Source organism: Prionailurus bengalensis, chromosome E3 (assembly GCF_016509475.1).
Source record: "Prionailurus bengalensis isolate Pbe53 chromosome E3, Fcat_Pben_1.1_paternal_pri, whole genome shotgun sequence".
Lineage (NCBI taxonomy): Eukaryota > Metazoa > Chordata > Mammalia > Carnivora > Felidae > Prionailurus > Prionailurus bengalensis.
Genome location: NC_057357.1, coordinates 29,198,092 through 29,216,067, shown reverse-complemented (window position 1 = coordinate 29,216,067; position 17,976 = coordinate 29,198,092). Strand labels below are relative to the sequence as shown.

Here is a 17,976-nt window from a genome sequence, read left to right as displayed (position 1 = left end):
AGTTTAAAAATATATTCTTTTGGGGCGCCTGGGTGGCGCAGTCGGTTAAGCGTCCGACTTCAGCCAGGTCACGATCTCGCGGTCCGGGAGTTCGAGCCCCGCGTCAGGCTCTGGGCTGATGGCTCGGAGCGTGGAGCCTGTTTCTGATTCTGTGTCTCCCTCTCTCTCTGCCCCTCCCCCGTTCATGCTCTAGCTCTCTCTGTCCCAAAAATAAATAAACGTTGAAAAAAAAATTAAAAAAAATATTCTTTTATGTATATTACCATAAATATAATTCTGATTATAAATATGAAACAGGAAAAATGTCTGTCAAAATGTGGATAGTGGTTCTCTCTGGGCAGTGAAGTCATGGATGAATTTATTTTGTTCTTTTTCGCTTACCTATTACCTGAATTTTCTACAACAAACTTGTCTTACTTCATATTACTATGACTTACGTTACTTGGTGTTCTTGTAAGATAATAATTCAGAGTATTGCTATAAAATAATTATTATAAAATGATTTTCTGCCTAACATTGGCCATGGTCTTGAGGCTGGGACAGGGATAAATGGCTGTAGTCAAAGAGAGCAGAGACTCAGGAGCTGGGACCAGGCAGGGACTGTCAAGGCCATATATAGAACCTTGAACAGGTTTGGTGAGCCAACAGAGCCTCCTCTTGTTCATAACAGGGTTCACATGGAAAACATCTTTCCCAGTTTCCAAAGGGCTGGCTCATAAACACGCACGTGCACCCTCCTGGAGTGTCAAGGACGCTGGGGCAAGGCTGCCCCCTGGAATGGGGACAAGGGCTAGCCTAAGGGAATTCTTGAAAACCGGCGTGGCCTTGGGGTCTTGACGCCTACGATTCCTGTCTCCTGCACAGATCAGCTGGACATCATCTCCATGGCAGAGACAACCATGATGCCGGAGGAGATCGAGCTGGAGATGGCGAAAATTCAGCGTCTCCGGGAAGTCTTGGTCCGACGGGAGTCTGAGCTCAGGTTTATGTGAGTGCCTCGGGGAGGCGGCCGAGGAAAGGAAGGGGTGTGGAGGGGAGGACACCCGGAGAAACTAACATTTGCTCTTTATGACTGTGGGCTGGGCGCTGGCATGAAGGCATTATGTACGTTTAAAAAGTCTTACTTGATTCTCAGTACTGCCTGGAGAAATGGCTATCAGAGCCTTCCCTTATAAACAAGACCTGAATTTGGGATGGAATTCAAGCCAGTCTGACTCCAAAGCCCAAGCTCTTTGTAGCTTTCCTTTTGAGAAGAGGAAAGGGATGAGAGAGAGAGACAGACAGACAGACAGACAGAGATGGGGACCCAGAGGTGGTACCTGTGCCCGTGTCGTTAAGAGCGCACACTCTGGGTTCAGATAGTTCTGAGATCTAACAAAACTGGGAGAGCTTGGACAGCTTCTCTCTGGGCTACATTTCTCTCAGTTGAGAAATGGGGGGAAATGGTAAGACTTCTCTCCTGGGGTCACTGGCAACCTCAGAGTCACATGATTTGACCCTGTCTCCACTGGAGGAAGATATGCATTCTACCCATTCTTTCAGTGATTTCACTGAGGCCAGTTAGGGGATTATCCTGTCTTGCAGATGAGCAAGACTGAGGCTCAGAGAAGTTAACCTGTTCAGGGCCTCCCAGCTAGTAAATAGAGCAATCAGGATTCAGATCCAGCTCTTCCTGCTTTCAAAACCCATATTCTCCTTATATGACCTCTGCATGGACTGCAGCATGTGCCCTTCTCTCTCAGACCATGAGATGGACCACTGTAGTAACATCTGCCATTTATTCGACTCTCTGTGTGGGCCAGTCCCTGTGCTAAATGCTTCACATGCACAAGAAGCCCATATCCCTTCTCACAGGAGCCCTTCGAGGAAAGTTCTAGAACATCCCCCATCTACAGATAAGAAACCTCTTCCTTTTGATCTGGGAATACATGAGTGTCGAGTACATGAGTACTCAACATGAGTACATGAGTGTTGAGAAACAATCCCTCCCTTGTCATGTTTTTTGGGGTTTTGTTTTTCAGAAGAACTTGAGGAAGGATTGGTTGTGTGGGAGAAGTATCAGCAAAAATCAGGTGATTCCAATCACTGAGGTAACCAGGACTGGACATGAGTTTGAGGTGCCTGTGGGGCACCCAAGTACAGATGAGTGGCAGGAAGTTCTGTGTCTTTGAGGTACGTGGGAGACCACTGAACTAGACGTAGATTCTCGGGGCTTGCCCACAGAACGGCCATTACTGGATTTGAGTAATGGGTATAGTCACCCCACATAAGCGAGTAGACCGCAAAGTCCAGGCTCTGGGGAAAGCTGAAATCTCCATGCTGCTCTTCCTCGTGGATGGAGTCAGGACAAAGGGAAAGCCATCTCTCAAACTTCTGGAGAAAAAATATGGAAGGATTGAGAATTCAGTGGCAACAGGAGAGTTTGAGATTGCCACAGTCTATAAATTCTACAGGTATACCTTAGAGGTATTGTGGATTCAGTTCCAGACCCCCTGCAATAAAGTGAGTGTGAGTGAATATGGCTATAAAGTGAGTACAATGAATTTTTTGGCTTCCCAGAGCATACAAAAGTTAGGGCTACACTATACTGTTGTCTATTAAGTGTGCAATAGTGTTATGTCTCCAAAAAAATGCGCATGCCTTATTTTGAAAAAATACTTTTTTTGCCAAAAAATGCTAGCCATCGTCTGGGCTTTCAGCGAGTGGTAAGCTTTTTGCTGGTAGAGGATCTTGCCTCAAGGTTGATGGCTCCTGACTGATCGGGCGGTGGCTGCTGAAAGTGGGGGTGGCTCTGGCAGTTTCTTAAAATAAAACAACAATTGGGGTGCCTGGGTGGCTCAGTCGGTTAAGTATCTGACTCACGATCGTGAGTTTGCAGGCTCTCTGCCGTCAGCACAGAGCCCACTCGGGACCCTCTGTCTCCCTCTCTCTCTGCCCCTCCCCTGCTTGCACTCTCTCCCTCTCTCTCTCTTTCTCTTTTTCAAAAAGAAGCATAAAAAAAACCCATTAAAAATAAATAAAATACAACAACAATGAGGTCTGCTGCATCGATGGATTGTTCCTTCCGCGAACAATTTCTCTATGGTACATGGTACTCCTCCTGGCTAGCATCTCCCCCACAGTAGAACTCCTTTCACATCTGGAGTCCCTCTCAAACTCTGCCTCTGCTTCATCCATGAAGTGGATGGAATGTTGTCATTTTGACCACCTGCGCCTTCATGGGGCGGAGACTCCACCTCAAGAAGCCACTTTCCTGGCTCCTCCATAGGAAGCAGCTCCTTATCGGTTCAAGTTTCATCAAGAGCCTGTCGCAATTCAGTCCCTTCTTCGGGCTCCAATGCTAATGCTGGTTTTCTTGCTATTTCTACCACATCTGCAGTGACTTCCTCCATCTAAGTCTTGAACCTTCAATTTGTAAAAAATACAATATCTGCGAAGCGTCATAAAGTGAAACACAGTAAAGGGAGGTGCGCCTGTACTACTGTATATGTGCAAATTAAAAGTCTTTCTTCCTCTGTTTCATTTTATTTTTTAAACAATTTCCCTTTTTATTAATGTTTATTTTGTTTTAATTTTTTTTAACGTTTTATTTATTTTTGAGACAGAGAGAGAGCATGAACGGGGGAGGGGGAGAGAGAGAGGGAGACACAGAATCAGAAGCAGGCTCCAGGCTCTGAGCCATCAGCCCAGAGCCCGACGCAGGGCTCGAACTCACGGACCGCGAGATCGTGACCTGAGCTGAAGTCGGACGCTTAACCGACTGAGCCACCCAGGCGCCCCTTAATGTTTATTTTTGAGGGAGACAGAGGGTGAGCGGGGGAGGGGCAGAGAGCGAGGGAGACACAGAATCTGCAGCAGGCTCCAGGCTCTGAGCTGTCAGCACTGAGTTCCATGCAGGACTCAAACCCATGAACCACGGGATCATGACCTGAGCCGGTCAGATGCTTAACCAACTGAGCCACCCAGGTGCCCCAATAATGTTTTTTATTAATTCTGATGGACAGTTTTACCACTTTTCTTCTATTACTTAATATATAACCTTTAATCAGGACGTACTATCCACCAGAATTAAATTAGTGCCCAGGTCTTGCTTTCACATCTTTTTTCTATTTTTATACTTCCAATTTTTACTTCTTTATGTTCTCAGTGAGGATCACACTTATATTTGGTTCTAAAACTATAATTAAGCTTCTGTTCTCATATATAGATAGTTTTTAACATTAAAAGCACATGACTGGGCCTCATATTCTTATGGAGCCAGCATACTACATAATTAAATTTGATTTTCTCCAGTTTAAAAAAATACCCTACATGACTGACACTTATAATATCCTTCTCCTGTTTTAAAAGAAAGAAGACAGAAAACATATGAGTTCTAGAAAGTACCGAATAGCTCCCTCAGCCTGCAGGTGCTCAAGAGGGACCAGAGGTTGCTTTTGCTGCTACAGGAACAATGGCTGTCACTTTGCATCGACTGACCTTTGCACCGGGTGCACACACGTGCACATACACACACACACACACACACACACACACACACACAGTATCCCAGCATATGGTACACGCCAGTGAGTGTACAAGGTGTCACACTGAGTGCACAAGGACAAGAATGGCTCGCGTTTAAGCTCTAGTTCTGGGCCAAGCACTGCATGAAACTCTTGACTTGCGACCTCACTGAATTTCCCCATCATGCCCACTTAAGGACAGATGTCAACTGTAGATGCTTGAAAGCAGCTATGCTCACCAACCTAGCACCAGTGCATCAGTAGATACTTGAATGAATCATGTTATTCAAAGAATACAGGAGGATGTCGGTGTAGTCAGGACAGAAGAGGGGCTCAGTGACATTCTCCAAGGGAGTGGCTGGCTTCCAGGCCCCTGGGGAATCTTGCTGGCAGCCTGCAGACAATAGTGGATGAAGCTGATGGCTGCCCCCAGCTCCAGCCTGGCGTAGTACATAACCTTGCCTGGAGGTGCACCCACCTTGTCAATCTGAGAGGCACGTGATGGACCCCGGAAGGACAGGCTAGAGATCAGTGCCCACTCAGACCTGAACAATCGCCTCATCCATCATCCTGAGGCCTCCCAGGCTAGCAGGACATGCATGGGCCATTCTTGATTCAGTTTCCTAGCAATTTCTCAGAGCCAGGCCCTTACACAGCTAGAGGGGCCCTATTTTGCATCCCTTTTATTTTTTTTTTAGGTTTATTTATTTTGAGAGAGAGTCTGTGAATGGGGGAGGGACAGAGAGAGAATCCCACACGCTGTGAGTGCAGAGCCCGACGTGGGGCTCAAACCCATGAACCACGAGATCGTGACCTGAAACGAAATCAAGAGTCAGACACTTAAGTGACTGAGCCACCCAAGCACCCCTCTTGTGTCCCTTTGAGAAGAGAAAATCAGAGGTTAAAAATTTTGCCCAAGGTTGCATTGGCTATTAAGTAGCCAAGCTAGGGTGCAGTGATTCCAGAGAATTGATTAAGTGAGTGAATGAGGAAAGAAACAAACGAAAGAAATACTTCATAGAGTATATACCACAAGAGTAGGAATCTTATCTTCCTTACTGTTGTCTTCCCAGAATCTTGAACAGCGCCTAGCATTTATTCAGCAAAATAATATTTGTTGAATGTGCAATAAATATTCTTTCACACTCCATCCTTACCCCAACAACTTCCCTACACACACACACACACACACACACACACACACACACACGGTCCTTGGCACAGGATAAAAAGGAAATAGAATTTCAGACCTAACTAAGCATTTGCAGACTCAGGTGGGGAAGCTCTGAGTGACAGGAATGTGACAGTCATGGACTGAAACAGTCCCAATGATTGTAGCTGTAATAACCAGGATGAGATTGGTTTTGTCACACCTGCTCCAAAGTAATCAAGTTAATACCCATCAGCCCCTGTGGAGGCTGTGTGAGTCAGACCATATTTCATGGTTGAGGGTGTCTTCTCACATTTACTGTCTCCTGCTACATTGACTCTTTTAAGAAAGGGTCCAATGGCTGCTGCCCCCAAGCACCGCTCCCCACCCCGCAATGTTTAGCATTTGTGTTTCCATGTTCTTGTCTTGCTGGTTCAACAATCCTCTTGCAAGGGTGGTGAGGAACTAGAAGAGGGAGATTTACCCAATCCACAGAGAACTAGCATGGATTCATGAGAAGTGGACTCATGGGTCTTCCTGGCTCTCCCATGTCCTCGGTCTGTGTCCTTGGGCACATAACAGAGCACAAAAGAACCGCTGTTTACTTTTTATTTCCTTTATTCTTCACCCAGCACTCGAGAATGCAAATTCAAACTCCTGGTTGGACGTGCACAATCCCATAATCTCACAATCCCACACTGGGTTTTGTCTTGTTCCGCCATCTTGAATTAAGTGTGGTAGATAGAGAAAGAATTCAGCTGAGGCAGGCTCAGTAAACAGGACTCACTCAGGACTTTTCCATACTTTCTCTGGAGATAAGTGATTTATTTGGAACCTAGAGTGATGAGCTCTTACTTAGGCGGTGAGCTTTGTAAGTCAACCTGCTAGGAATTTGCTGTAGTGCCCTGTAAGGGTTCCCAGGGACCATAGAAATCAACATTTATTGAACCCTTCCAGTGGACCGGCCCTGAGCACACATTATCACATAAGCTATGAAAAGTGCTTACTAATGGAAGGATGAATCAGGGGCAGCCTCCTGTTCGCCTCGACTAAGGTACGGTTCAGGGAAGGACTATGAGTGACCCTGGAGGGCACAGTGTATCTTCGCTCACTGTCTTCCTTAGCTTGTCCTCTGGTTTGTAGGTTGCTACATGGTCATTGGAGCTCTCCCTCTTGAGGTTTGGTAATTTTATGAGCTTCATTTGAATGAGTCAATAAACCCCCCAGTATCACCAAAACGCCTCTGTAATAGGTGGCAAATGTCCCAGAGATAAAGCGTGAAGTCCGCTTTTTCTCTCCTTGATCCTCTGAGCTGCCCACCTCCTGTCCCTCCCGCTTCTGCTCCATGTCCCTATCCTGTCCTACGGAGGCTGCCGACAACCTCAGACTCATTTTCTCACCTTTAATTCCAAGCACTGAATCGCGCCATTAGCTTCGCAGAATTCTGCAGCCCGTGCCTGCCCGCCTCAGCATTTTTGCATCCTCTGTACAATCCTGGCCCTGCTGTTCATCTGGGTTTCAGATAATTAAGAATCTTCCGCCTCTGAGCAGGGGCAGGGGGTGGTTATCTTCATTTTACACCTGCTTGCTGGATTTTCATAAAAGGGATAGCGTGCTCTGTCTCTCAGTTTGCCCTGGGCAGTGGCAGCTTTTAATCAGGGAGACTCAGAACTGCAACAGGCAGGGGAGGCGGGGGTGTGTGAAGGATGGAGGTCAGGAGCAGAGCCCTTGCGTTTCAGCATTTCCGTTGTCTGGGCTTGGACCCCAGTCACTTCATTTTATTAAGAAGTACCCAGGGGCACCTGGGTGGCTCAGTCAGTTAAGCGTCTGACTTTGACTCAGGTCACGATCTCGCGGTTTGTGAGTTCCAGCCCCGGGTCAGGCTGTGTGCTGACAGCCCAGAGCCTGGAACCTGCTTCGGATTCTGTCTCCCTCTCTCTCTGCCCCTGCCCCCATCGCTCTCTTTCTCTCAAAAAAGAATAAAATAAATAAACATTAAAAAAATTTATGAAGAAGTACCCAGCATGGTGAAGAGGCCAAGCCCTCGAATCTGGCAGACTTTCAGGTTGGGAGGGTAGAAAGTGCATGACTTGTAAATAGCCAGCTTTTTTTTATACTTGCCATGCTGGATACTGTTGGAAATATTTTACTTGCCTTGATTCATTTAATCCTCACTACAACTATACAGATAGATAACATCTTCCCTCCCCGGCTATTTTCCATCTTATAGAGGAGGAAACTGATGCACAGAGAGGTCGAATAACTTGCCTAGGATTGCACAGTGTCCATTAAGAGCAGATAATGATAACTCCTGGTGTCCATCTCAACCATCATGCTAGGGGGCCTGTCAACTGGCTTTGAACCCCGGTTCTACTTTTTACCAACTCTGTGGCTTGGAGCAGTTTCTTTTAGCCCTGTTCCAGCCTCAGTTTCCCCCTCTGTACAATAGGGGCATTGACGCTTCCCTGGGAGCACTGTAGCAGGGACGTGTATGAACATGGGTGGCTTTTCCTAGGAAATAAGCAAATCAAAATCCCCTTCCTCCTTTTCACTGTCAGCACTGCACCTTGAGGGAGAGTAAGGGATCGGGGCTGCTTAGTCATCTCCAGAGAATACTCAGAAAACAGTCCTCTCCCCGAGAAGCTGGGGAGCGGCTCTCCACCATTACGACCAACTCTACCCCGGGGCCTTGACTTTGTTATTACTCTTGTTATTTTTAAAAATGTTTTATGCACCTGCATTTTTTTTTTGTCTTTAATGAGCTGATAATTCTGAAGTCTGTTAGGAAAAGCTTCAAGCCAAGGGCAGAATGAAGCATGTGCGTTTATGTAACTTGACACATCTTAGCCACATTCGGGAGTCCTGCGTCACACTGGTTGCACTTTGGGTTTTAAATAGCGTTTCCTAAGAACAGGTCACTGTTGCAAGAGCCACCGTACATATCAGGTGGGAAGAGATGGCTTCAGATGCAGAAGATCTGAAAACAATTTGTCTTGAACAAAATGTACAGGAAATTGAGGAGGGGGGAGGGAAGGAGAAAGGGGGGCAGGAAATGGATGGAGAAGAACAGAGGAGGGAGGAGAACGGTCCAGGTTGGACCTCTGACTGCACCCTCTTGAGTTTCTAAGTGTGCTAGAAGGTAGGGGTGAGGGTAGGAATCTGGGCTGATCAGATGGAGAAAGATACATGGCCCCCACTTGACAAGTTTCTGCTATTCCAAGTTGTCTTTTGGAAGGACATTCTTCTCTCTGGGAACTCAGACGACCTTACCATCAGGGACTTCATTCTCTGAGCTCCAAGGATCTCCCCTGGGCCTCCTGGGTTCTGGTGAGCTGGGAGGGAGATCACCATATTAGGCTCTTGTGATGGTTAATTTTATGTGTCCCATTGACTGGGCCATGGGTGGCCAGACGCTGGGTCATCCATTATTCTGGGGGAGTCAATGAGGGTGTTTCTGGGTAAGATTAACATTCGGATCAGTAGACAGAGTAAGGCACATTGACTTTCCCAACGTGGGTGGGCCTCATCCAATCCGTTGAAGGCCTGAATAGAACAAAAAGGCTGAGTAAGAGGGAACTTTGCCTGCCTTACTGATGAGCTGGGATATTGATCTTTTCCTCCCTGTGGACTGGAACTAACAAATCGACTTTTCTTGAGGCTTGAGCCTGCTGGCGTTTGGACTGGAGCTATACCATTGGCTCTCCTGTGTCTCCAGCTTGCTGATGACAGATCCTGGGACTTTTCAGCCTCCACAATCACATAAGCCACTTTCTTATAATTAATTAATAGATCAATCAAACAAATCTCCTATTGCTTCTGTTTCATGGGAGAATCCTGACTAATACAACCTTGTTTATTCTCAGAAACTTCCATCTGGATGCTGTATTTAGCTAAAAAAGACCTAGGAAGTTGGAGAATGATTTTTTTTTTTTTTAAGTAGACTCCATGGGCACCTGGGTGGCTCAGTCGGTTAAGTGTCCGACTTCGGCTCAGGTCACGATCTTGCAGTCTGTGAGTTCGAGCCCCACATCGGACTCTGTGCTAACAGCTCAGAGCCTGGAGCCTGCTTCAGATTCTGTGTCTCCCTCTCTCTCTGCCCCTCCCCTGATGTCTCTCCTTCTTTCTCTCTCTCTCGAAAGTAAATAAACATTAAAAAAAAAAAATTTAAAGTAGACCCCATGCCCAGTGTGGAGCCCAGTGAGGGGCTTCCACTCACAACCCTGAAATCAAGACCTAAGCTGAGATCAAAAGAGTTAGATGCTTAACCCAGGGAGCCACCCAGGGGTCCTGAGGCTAGGATAAAGGGATATTGGCTCTAGCATTTTGGAAAACAGCCCAGCAGTACCTAGTAAAGATGAGCATGTACTTAACTCTACAGTAACCAGCAGTTTCTTGCCTCAGTATACCCTAGGGTTGCTCTGTGTAATTGGGTAGGCACTGGCTTCATGTGGCTCTTTCTTTCTTTCTTTTTTTTTTTTTTAATGTTTATTTATTTGAGAGAGAGAGTGAGTGAGCGGGTGCAGGCTGGGAGGGGCAGAGAGAGAAGGAGAGAGAATCCCAAGCCGGCTCCATGCTGTCATCACAGAGCCTGACATGGGGCTTGATCCCACAAATGCTGAGATCATGACCTGAGCTGAAATCAAGTCAGACGCTTAACTGATTGAGCCACCCAGGTGCCCTGCATGTGGCTATTTCTGTTTAAATTCATTACAGTAAAATAAAAAGTACAGTTCTTCAGTAACCCCACTATGTTTCAAGTGCTCACTAGTCAATTGTAGCTAATGACTGTCCTATTGGAAAGCACACACATTTTCGTAGAACATTTCCATCATCACAGCCCTAAAGAAACTCTCACACGTGAGTGCCAGGAGGAATATTCCAGAATGTTCTTATCAGCCTTATTTGTAAGAGCAACAAAACTGGAAATACCTCAAGTGTTTATCGGCAGTAGAAAAGGACAAACCAGGTACAGCCTAAGCACGCCGTGGAATACTACGGAGCAGTGAAAATGAATGCACTATAGGCATTAACCCAGATGCATCTCAAAAACAAGATTTGCGGCCAAGCTTATGTAAAGGGCAAAATATGTAAAACCCAAAACTGTGCTGGCATTCATATAGAGATAGTAAATTATAAAAAGAAAAAAGTATTAAGATGAACTCAGCTTAGGGACGCCGGGGTGTCTCGGTTGGTTAAGAATCTGACTCTCAATTTCAGGGTTGGGAGTTCGAGCCCCGTGTTGGCCTCTGCACTGGGTGTGCAGCCAACTTAAAGAGAAAAAGATAAACTCAGCACGGTGTTTACCTCTGAGAGAATGAGGTACGACAGGGCTTCTAAGGGTCCTGTTCAGGTTATGACTCAGGCAAGATGATGGAGACATGTTTATTAATCCCTAAATGGTATGTATGTACTTTATGCGCACATTTGTATCTAGTTCACAAACACATGTAGACACACGTTTGTTTTCCAGTTTTTTTTATTGTGGTGAAATACACGTTACATAAAATTTACCATCACGACCGTTTGTACGGGCGTTAAGAATGTTTACATTGTTGTACAACCATGACCACCGTGGCACCACCACCGTTTCCAGAACTTTCAACTGGCAAAGCTGAAAGGCTGTACTCATTAGACAATACCTCGCCATGCTCCCCCAGCCCCTGGCAACCACAGTCTGCTTTCCGCCCCTATGACTGTGATGGCTCTGAGTTCCTCACACGGGTGGAATCATACAGTGTTTGCCTTTTTGGACACACACGCACCTTTTTAAAGGAAAAATGCTAAGAAAGGGAAGGAAGTTTATGATCTCTGTTATCTTTGCACCCGTATCTCAGAGACATCAAACCCAACACGCCCAAGTCGAAACTCATGATCCCCGTGCCGTCCCCTAGCCTGTCCCCACCAAACGTAGCTTTGCAAGTGGCCCCGCACCAGCCTCTACCCATGTGGGAACGCCAGATTCCGAAGTCAGACGCCATTCTTGACTCCTTCCAGCTTGCCACCTCACATATTCAGTCCATCCCCAAACTGAGTCACATTTTACCTCCTAAAATAGTTTTAGAACCATCACGTTTCTCCATCACCACGGCCACCACCCAAGTGCACACTTCTATCTGTCTCTTGGATCTTAAGAGCCTCCCAGCCTCCCACCGTGCTGCCCTCCAGGCCAGGGTAACACGGCCAGAGAGAGGGAGCCTCTCGGAATGCAAATCAGACCACAGCTCCCAGTTTCATCACTTTCCTGAATTTGTTACTATGATCAAGCCTATGAGGTCCCCCTGGGTCCATTCCTGCCTCTTCTGAGCTGTTCTTCATCTTTTCTCCACCCGCAGCCCCCACCCCTGCTCTGCACCCTGCAGGGTGCCTTTCAGATCCACCCCCCGCCCCCGCAGTCTGGGGTCTGCCCTTCCACTGGGTCTGCTTTCTGTGCCCTTCCCACTGCCTGCACCCCTCCTCCCCCACCCTCTTTGCCTGGTTCACCTTCCCTCTCCCTGTAGGGCTCAGGTCCAGGCTTCCACCTGAAGGAAGCTTTCCCAGCACTTCCCAGTCTGTGTCCAGTCTTATCCCCATAACCATATCCTTTCCTTAGATATCTTTCCCTCCAGGACGCCTGGGTGGCTCAGTCGGTTAAGTGTCAGACTTCGGCTCAGGTCATGATCTCACGGCTCGTGAGTTCGAGCCCTGCATCGGGATCGCTGCTGTCAGTGCAGAGCCCGCTGGGGATCCTCTGTCTTCCTCTCTGTCTGCCCCTCCCCTGCTCGTATGGCTCTCTCTCTCTCTCTCTCTCTCTCTCTCTCTCTCTCTCTCAAAAACAAAGAATTTAACAAAAGAAAAAAGAAACATTTCTCTCCATTAATATCTACATCCATTGGTGTAAGTACGTGTTCAGTATCTTTCTCCGACCACAATCCTGGTAATGTGTCTGACTCATTTCAAGGGCTCTCCTGGTGGTGGCAAACCCTGGCAGTGAGAGCTGCCTGGTCCTCTGATGGTGAGACTGTGGGTCGGTCCAGTTCATAGCATTCCTCCAGAGTGACAGCGTGACACTGTCTACACAGCTTGCAGTGTAGACGCTTTACTAAGTATACAGGCTTCCTGTGGCTGCTGTAACAAACTACCACAAAGCTGGTGTCTTCAAATAACACACGTTCGTGCTCTGATGGTTCTGGAGGCCAGAGGTCTGAAATCGGTTTCCCTGGGCTGAAATCAAGTGTCCAAGGGACCGTGCTCCTTCTGGTGGCCACAGGGGAGAATCTTCTTCCTGTGTTTCTTGCACTCCTTGGCTGGTGGCCCCGTCCCCCACGGTCAAAGCCAGCAGGACAGAATCTTTAAACCTCTGTCTGCTGACATTACCCATCTCCTTCCCTCCCCTGTGTCCCATCTCATTCCGTCACCCCCTTACAAGGATGCTTGTGGTGATGTTTAGAACCCAACTGAATAATCCAGGAAAATCTCCCATCTCAAGACCCTTAATGTAATCGCACCCACAGAGTCCCTTTTGACATATGAGGTGACACATTCACAGGTGCCAGGGATCAAGGACATGCATGTCTTTGAAGGACGTTATTTGGCCGACCACATTAGGAGAGACTGTAGCAATTTGCTTAAGGGCCCAGCGTTGAGCTGGAGCCCCAGTGTGGCAGCAACAATGACAGATAGGGCGGTGGTAAGGCTGAGTGGAGGGGAAGGCACACTCTACGCGGAGAGCCCATATCACTTCATCTTATGCTAAGTTCTCATTATTTTCTGAAATCTCCCAAAGAAACGGCATCTTATGAGACAGAGAGAGACAGAGACAGAGGGAGCCTCAGAAATGCAGGTACAGTGGCCTGACAATTAAGGGTCTCTCACTCTCTTTGCTTGTTTCCAGAAAATTGCTGATTTGAGTGGCAGCAGAGGTTGAAAAGTGCTTGTCTGTATCACTTGATGGTCTCAATTGAGGGTTCAGCTCTTTCCTCTGCACTCAGTGCAGAATCAGATGATGCTTGACTGGGCTGGCCTCATTTCCACATTTCTACTCACGTGAGAGCCAGCCTTCTCTTGATATTTCCCAGATACAATGTTCAAAGAGAAAAGGAAGGATGGAAAACACAGAGAGCTTAGCAGGTATGCCTTCGTGTTTTGGGTCGACAAGCTTAGCTGGCCCCAGTCACCCAGGAGATGTAAATATCCTGATTTATGTCTTTTTACTTTATTTAATGGGCTGCTATTCATTGGAGGATGCATTACGTGAATTTTTTCCTTCTGGAATTTTGACCCACTGTTGGTCTTCCTGTCCTCGGTCCCCTAAACCCAGGGGGTTTGCATTAGATTAAGTCAATCTAAGACACTCCCAGTTGGGTTCTACCAGTGGAAGGGCAGCCTGTATTTTCAGTTCTGGGTGTGCTCACCTTTGACAGGTTGCTTTCTGATAAAGAGAGAGAACTATACTCGCTCCAAGTCAGATTATACCCACGTTTGAACTCTAGCTCTACCATTACAGGCTGTGCAGTCTTGGACAAATACCTTAACCTCTCTGAGCTTCAGTTGGCTCATCTGTCAAATGGGGATGGCTCCAACATCACACAGGGTGGTTATGGGGAGTAAAAGAAGTCATTTGTATGAAGTGCCCAGCCCAGCGCCTACCACAAGTTAAGTGCTCATTTAATATTACTTTCCTTTCCTTCAGGAAGAAATTGAGTTTGGAAATGAACAGATATCTGCATTAGTAAGAACAGATGTTGGACCCATGCTCTTGGCTTTTAGTAGTACTTGATTTATCTTCAACAGGGGACATGGGAGACGGGAGGAGATTGGAAGGTAGACTGAAGGTCTCCTCCATGACAAGGATGTACAGACTGGACAGGAGAAGCCTCAGGGGCACCTGAGCTATGTCTTGAAACAGCTGAAGATTATCATGGGGAAGAGGGAGTCTGTTTCTTCTATGGGCAACCAGAACCATGGAAGGCACCGGTGAATCAGGTTACTATCTCAGCATGAGAGAGGCCTCTCCAAACACTTGGAGCTATAAAAAACTGGAACCTTGGGAGGTAATGAGTTTCCAAACCTGGGGATATTCCAGCCTTTATTTATTCCTTCCTTCATTCAACCTGCATCTACTGTGTAATTACCATGTGTCGAGTCCTGGGAATGTAGGATGAACAATCTAGACGAGAGCTCTGCCCTAATGCAGCCCAAGGGAGGAGATAGAAGCTGGATGATTCTTGCATGATACACGGAAGCCTCAGATGGGGTGGGCCAGTGGGTGTCCCCTCTCCAGACCCTTGGAGAATTGTCTTACTCTTGTGTGGCCACAGCCTGGGCCAATTCAAAATCCACCACTGGGATGCTTGTGCATTTCCAGGGTTTCCATTCTCAGCTCTTCTCTGCTCCTGGGCTTGGTTTCCTGGGTCCTGGAACCCCCTCCACGTGGGCAGGAAACTTGGATGCTTCACCAGTTTCCATAACAACAGAACATAGCAAAGCCCTAGGCTACTCCCATAGGTCATCTGAGGAGCTGACCAATTGAGCATCCGGAAAGGGCTTGCACTGAGCTCTCCATAGCAATTAACTGCCCCCCGCCCCCGAAAGGTTCCTGGATGGCTCAGTCGATTAGGCATCCAACTCTTGGTTTTGACTCTGGTCATGATCTCGCATTTCATGGGATCGAGCCCTGGAATGGGCATGGAGCCTGCTTGGGATCCTCTCTCTCCCCTTCTCTCTGCCCTTCCCCTGCTTGCATGTGCTCTTTTCCTCTCAAAATAAATAAACATTAAAATCGTTTAAAAAAATTTTTGAAAAAAAAAAGCCACAGTCCACATTCCCAGCCAACGAGATTCTTTTAGACATCCTGTACCAAGCGGTTCCTTTTCCTCGGCCTTTCTGCATGCACGGGACCCAGACTCGCCACCTCGCTTGCTGTTCTCTATCTCAAACCTCTCAGTTCTGAGGAAGTCAACTTCCCCTCCCTGTCGTGTACAGAGCAGTTTCATCTGTTTCCAAGAAGCCAGGGCACCAAACGATGCTTGGGCTCGGAAACACTACCTTAGGGGTTTGTCAAGGTATGATTCTGAGCAAAAACTCAGAATCTGGAGTTTTCTCCAAATAAATCTGGATCCTGGCAGTTAAGTTGCCAACCTTTCTCCCCACATTTTACACCTTTACTAAACTATCTTGCATCAAGGGAGCTGGAGGAGATCTCTCTTCCCTCTAGTCCGTGCTGGGATGTTCTGTCAGCTGTGCCGAGAGCTCCATTTCCCAGAATCCTTTTCCTTGTCTGGTTCCAGGTTAAAGGTGGGAGATCTGAGAGGAAGAAGGGGAGCGCAGTGTTTGCTCATGGAGGGCCGCCATGTGGATGAGGAGGTAATCAGATAGAGAAGGCCACAGAGGCTCCAGCTTATCCTCACTCTCCCCTACTTCCCATCCAGCTTGTCATCCCAGCTGCTGGCCCTGCTGACCAACAGTGGCCCTATGTCTTCTAGAAGCTTGGCAGACAAGGCAACAGCCTCCCATAGACCCCTCCACCTGCCTTCCCTCTGCATCCTTAACCTGCCAGCTGGGCTGGCCAGTGACCCCTCTGGCCTTCAGCAACCCCTCCCAGACCTTCCCGTCCCCAGCTCTTCCCACAATTGTGGAAGGTCTAATTGCCACAGTGCATCCCTTGCCCCATAATTCAGGGTGGTTCGGCTTCCGTGATGGAGCCCAGACGGGTCTACATCCAGAGCCTTTACACAAGAAGCAGCCGGAGGCTGGAGGCAGTGAATCACATGGGAATCACCTGGAGAGCTTTAGAGAAAATGCTGATGCCTGGGTCTTACCCTGGAGTCTGGTTTAATTGACCCGAGGCACAGTGCAGCCATTACAAGTTTTAAAAGCAGCCAGGATGGGGCGCCTGGGTGGCTCAGTCGGTTGAGCATCCAACTCTCGGTTCCAGCTCAGGTCGTGATCTCATGGTTCGTGAGTTCAAGCCCCGCATCGGGCTCTGCGCTGACGGCATGGAGTCTACTTGGGATTCTCTCTCCCCCTCCCTCTCTGCCCCTTCCCCACTCACTCTCTGTCTCTCTAAGAAACTTAAAAACAAAAAAAAAGAAGTCAGGGTAATTCTCCTCGCCTCCACCTCCCACTGCACAAACAGCCCCTCACCTCTCCCCTGGGTGAAGCAGACAGAACTCTGGTGGCCGTCAGCTGCTTACAGCTGACTCATCTTCTTACTTTCTTTTCACAATGTTTTCTTGATGAAAATTGGTCTCAGCCTCAACATATGAAATCTACCCCGCATTAGCATGGCTCCTGGCATGGCGAGAGGTACCTCTCTCTCCAGTTGCTTAGAATCGTGATCGGGATCAGAATGAAATGTATGTGCGTGGTCTCCCGTGGCGTGCGAAAATCCCAGTGCCATCTGTTGTCTTCACCATCGTGTCTGTTATCAAAATACGCTGATTAAGGCTTTAATTGAACCTGGTGCTGTAGTTGTCCAGAAAATCACAGCGATTAGCTTTCTAGAAGCTTATAACCAAAGGCCGAATTTATAATCACTCAGCGACGATCGCTTTCAGCTCGCTCCGTTACTCACCTGTTTTTGACCTCTGAAAACCAACACACGGTCTCCCTCTTTGTTTTTATTTTTTAGAAGAGATCAAGCGAGCCAGCCGAGAGTTGGAAGATTAGTGAGTTTCTGGGCTTCTTCACTGAACTGCAGAGGGATTTGGGGATTAGAATGTGATACGATAAAGGTGGATTGTAGAGCTGGGTGGTGCAGAAATTCGCCCCCAGCCTTACACTGACTAACTGCACAAACGCTAAGCCTCGGGTCCCTGTCGTGCGAAACTGGTGCGGTACAAATTCACACCTCACAGCGCTGGAATGAGAAAGAGATGCATACACGCGTGGAAAGAACTCGGGGTAGAGCCCAGCCTCTTAAGTGGCGCCTACGTATTAGCCGTGAGAATGCTCACCACAGCCTTTCTGTGATTCCGTGAGGGAGTTGTGGAGCTAGAGGTTGGCCCAAGACAAAAATTGTCCGTCTATAAAGTGAGATCTAAATTTCGGTTTGAAAGCAACACTTGCGAAAACGCCTGAATGAACTGACATTTTGGCTTCACCTTTTCCCCACTGGAGTTTGGCGAGCTGTCCCAGGTCATGAAAAGGGAGCTCAGCGCCCTCCTGCCCCCAGGTGATTATCCAGTGTTGTTCCCTGTCTCCGGGTGCCCTTAGGCCCTCTACGGCTGGCCTTTCGCATTCTGGGGGGAAACTCCATGTGCCGCTGGCACAGTTTCGATGTGTGTCTCAGTCCCTGATGCGCTCTGATTAAATTCAGGGAGACTTGCCCAGGGCATCATTAAC

General features: G+C 47.7%; 1 protein-coding gene across 1 annotated transcript in view; it reads left to right on the top strand.

Annotated features, from left to right (window-relative positions):
• Positions 1–17,976, top strand: part of BMERB1 (bMERB domain containing 1) — a 120,251-nt gene that overhangs the window by 62,055 nt on the left and 40,220 nt on the right. The window contains exon 2 of the mRNA XM_043560467.1: positions 865–988. Within this exon, the coding sequence (XP_043416402.1) occupies positions 865–988 (124 nt within the window). The remainder of the gene's footprint in view (positions 1–864; positions 989–17,976) is intronic.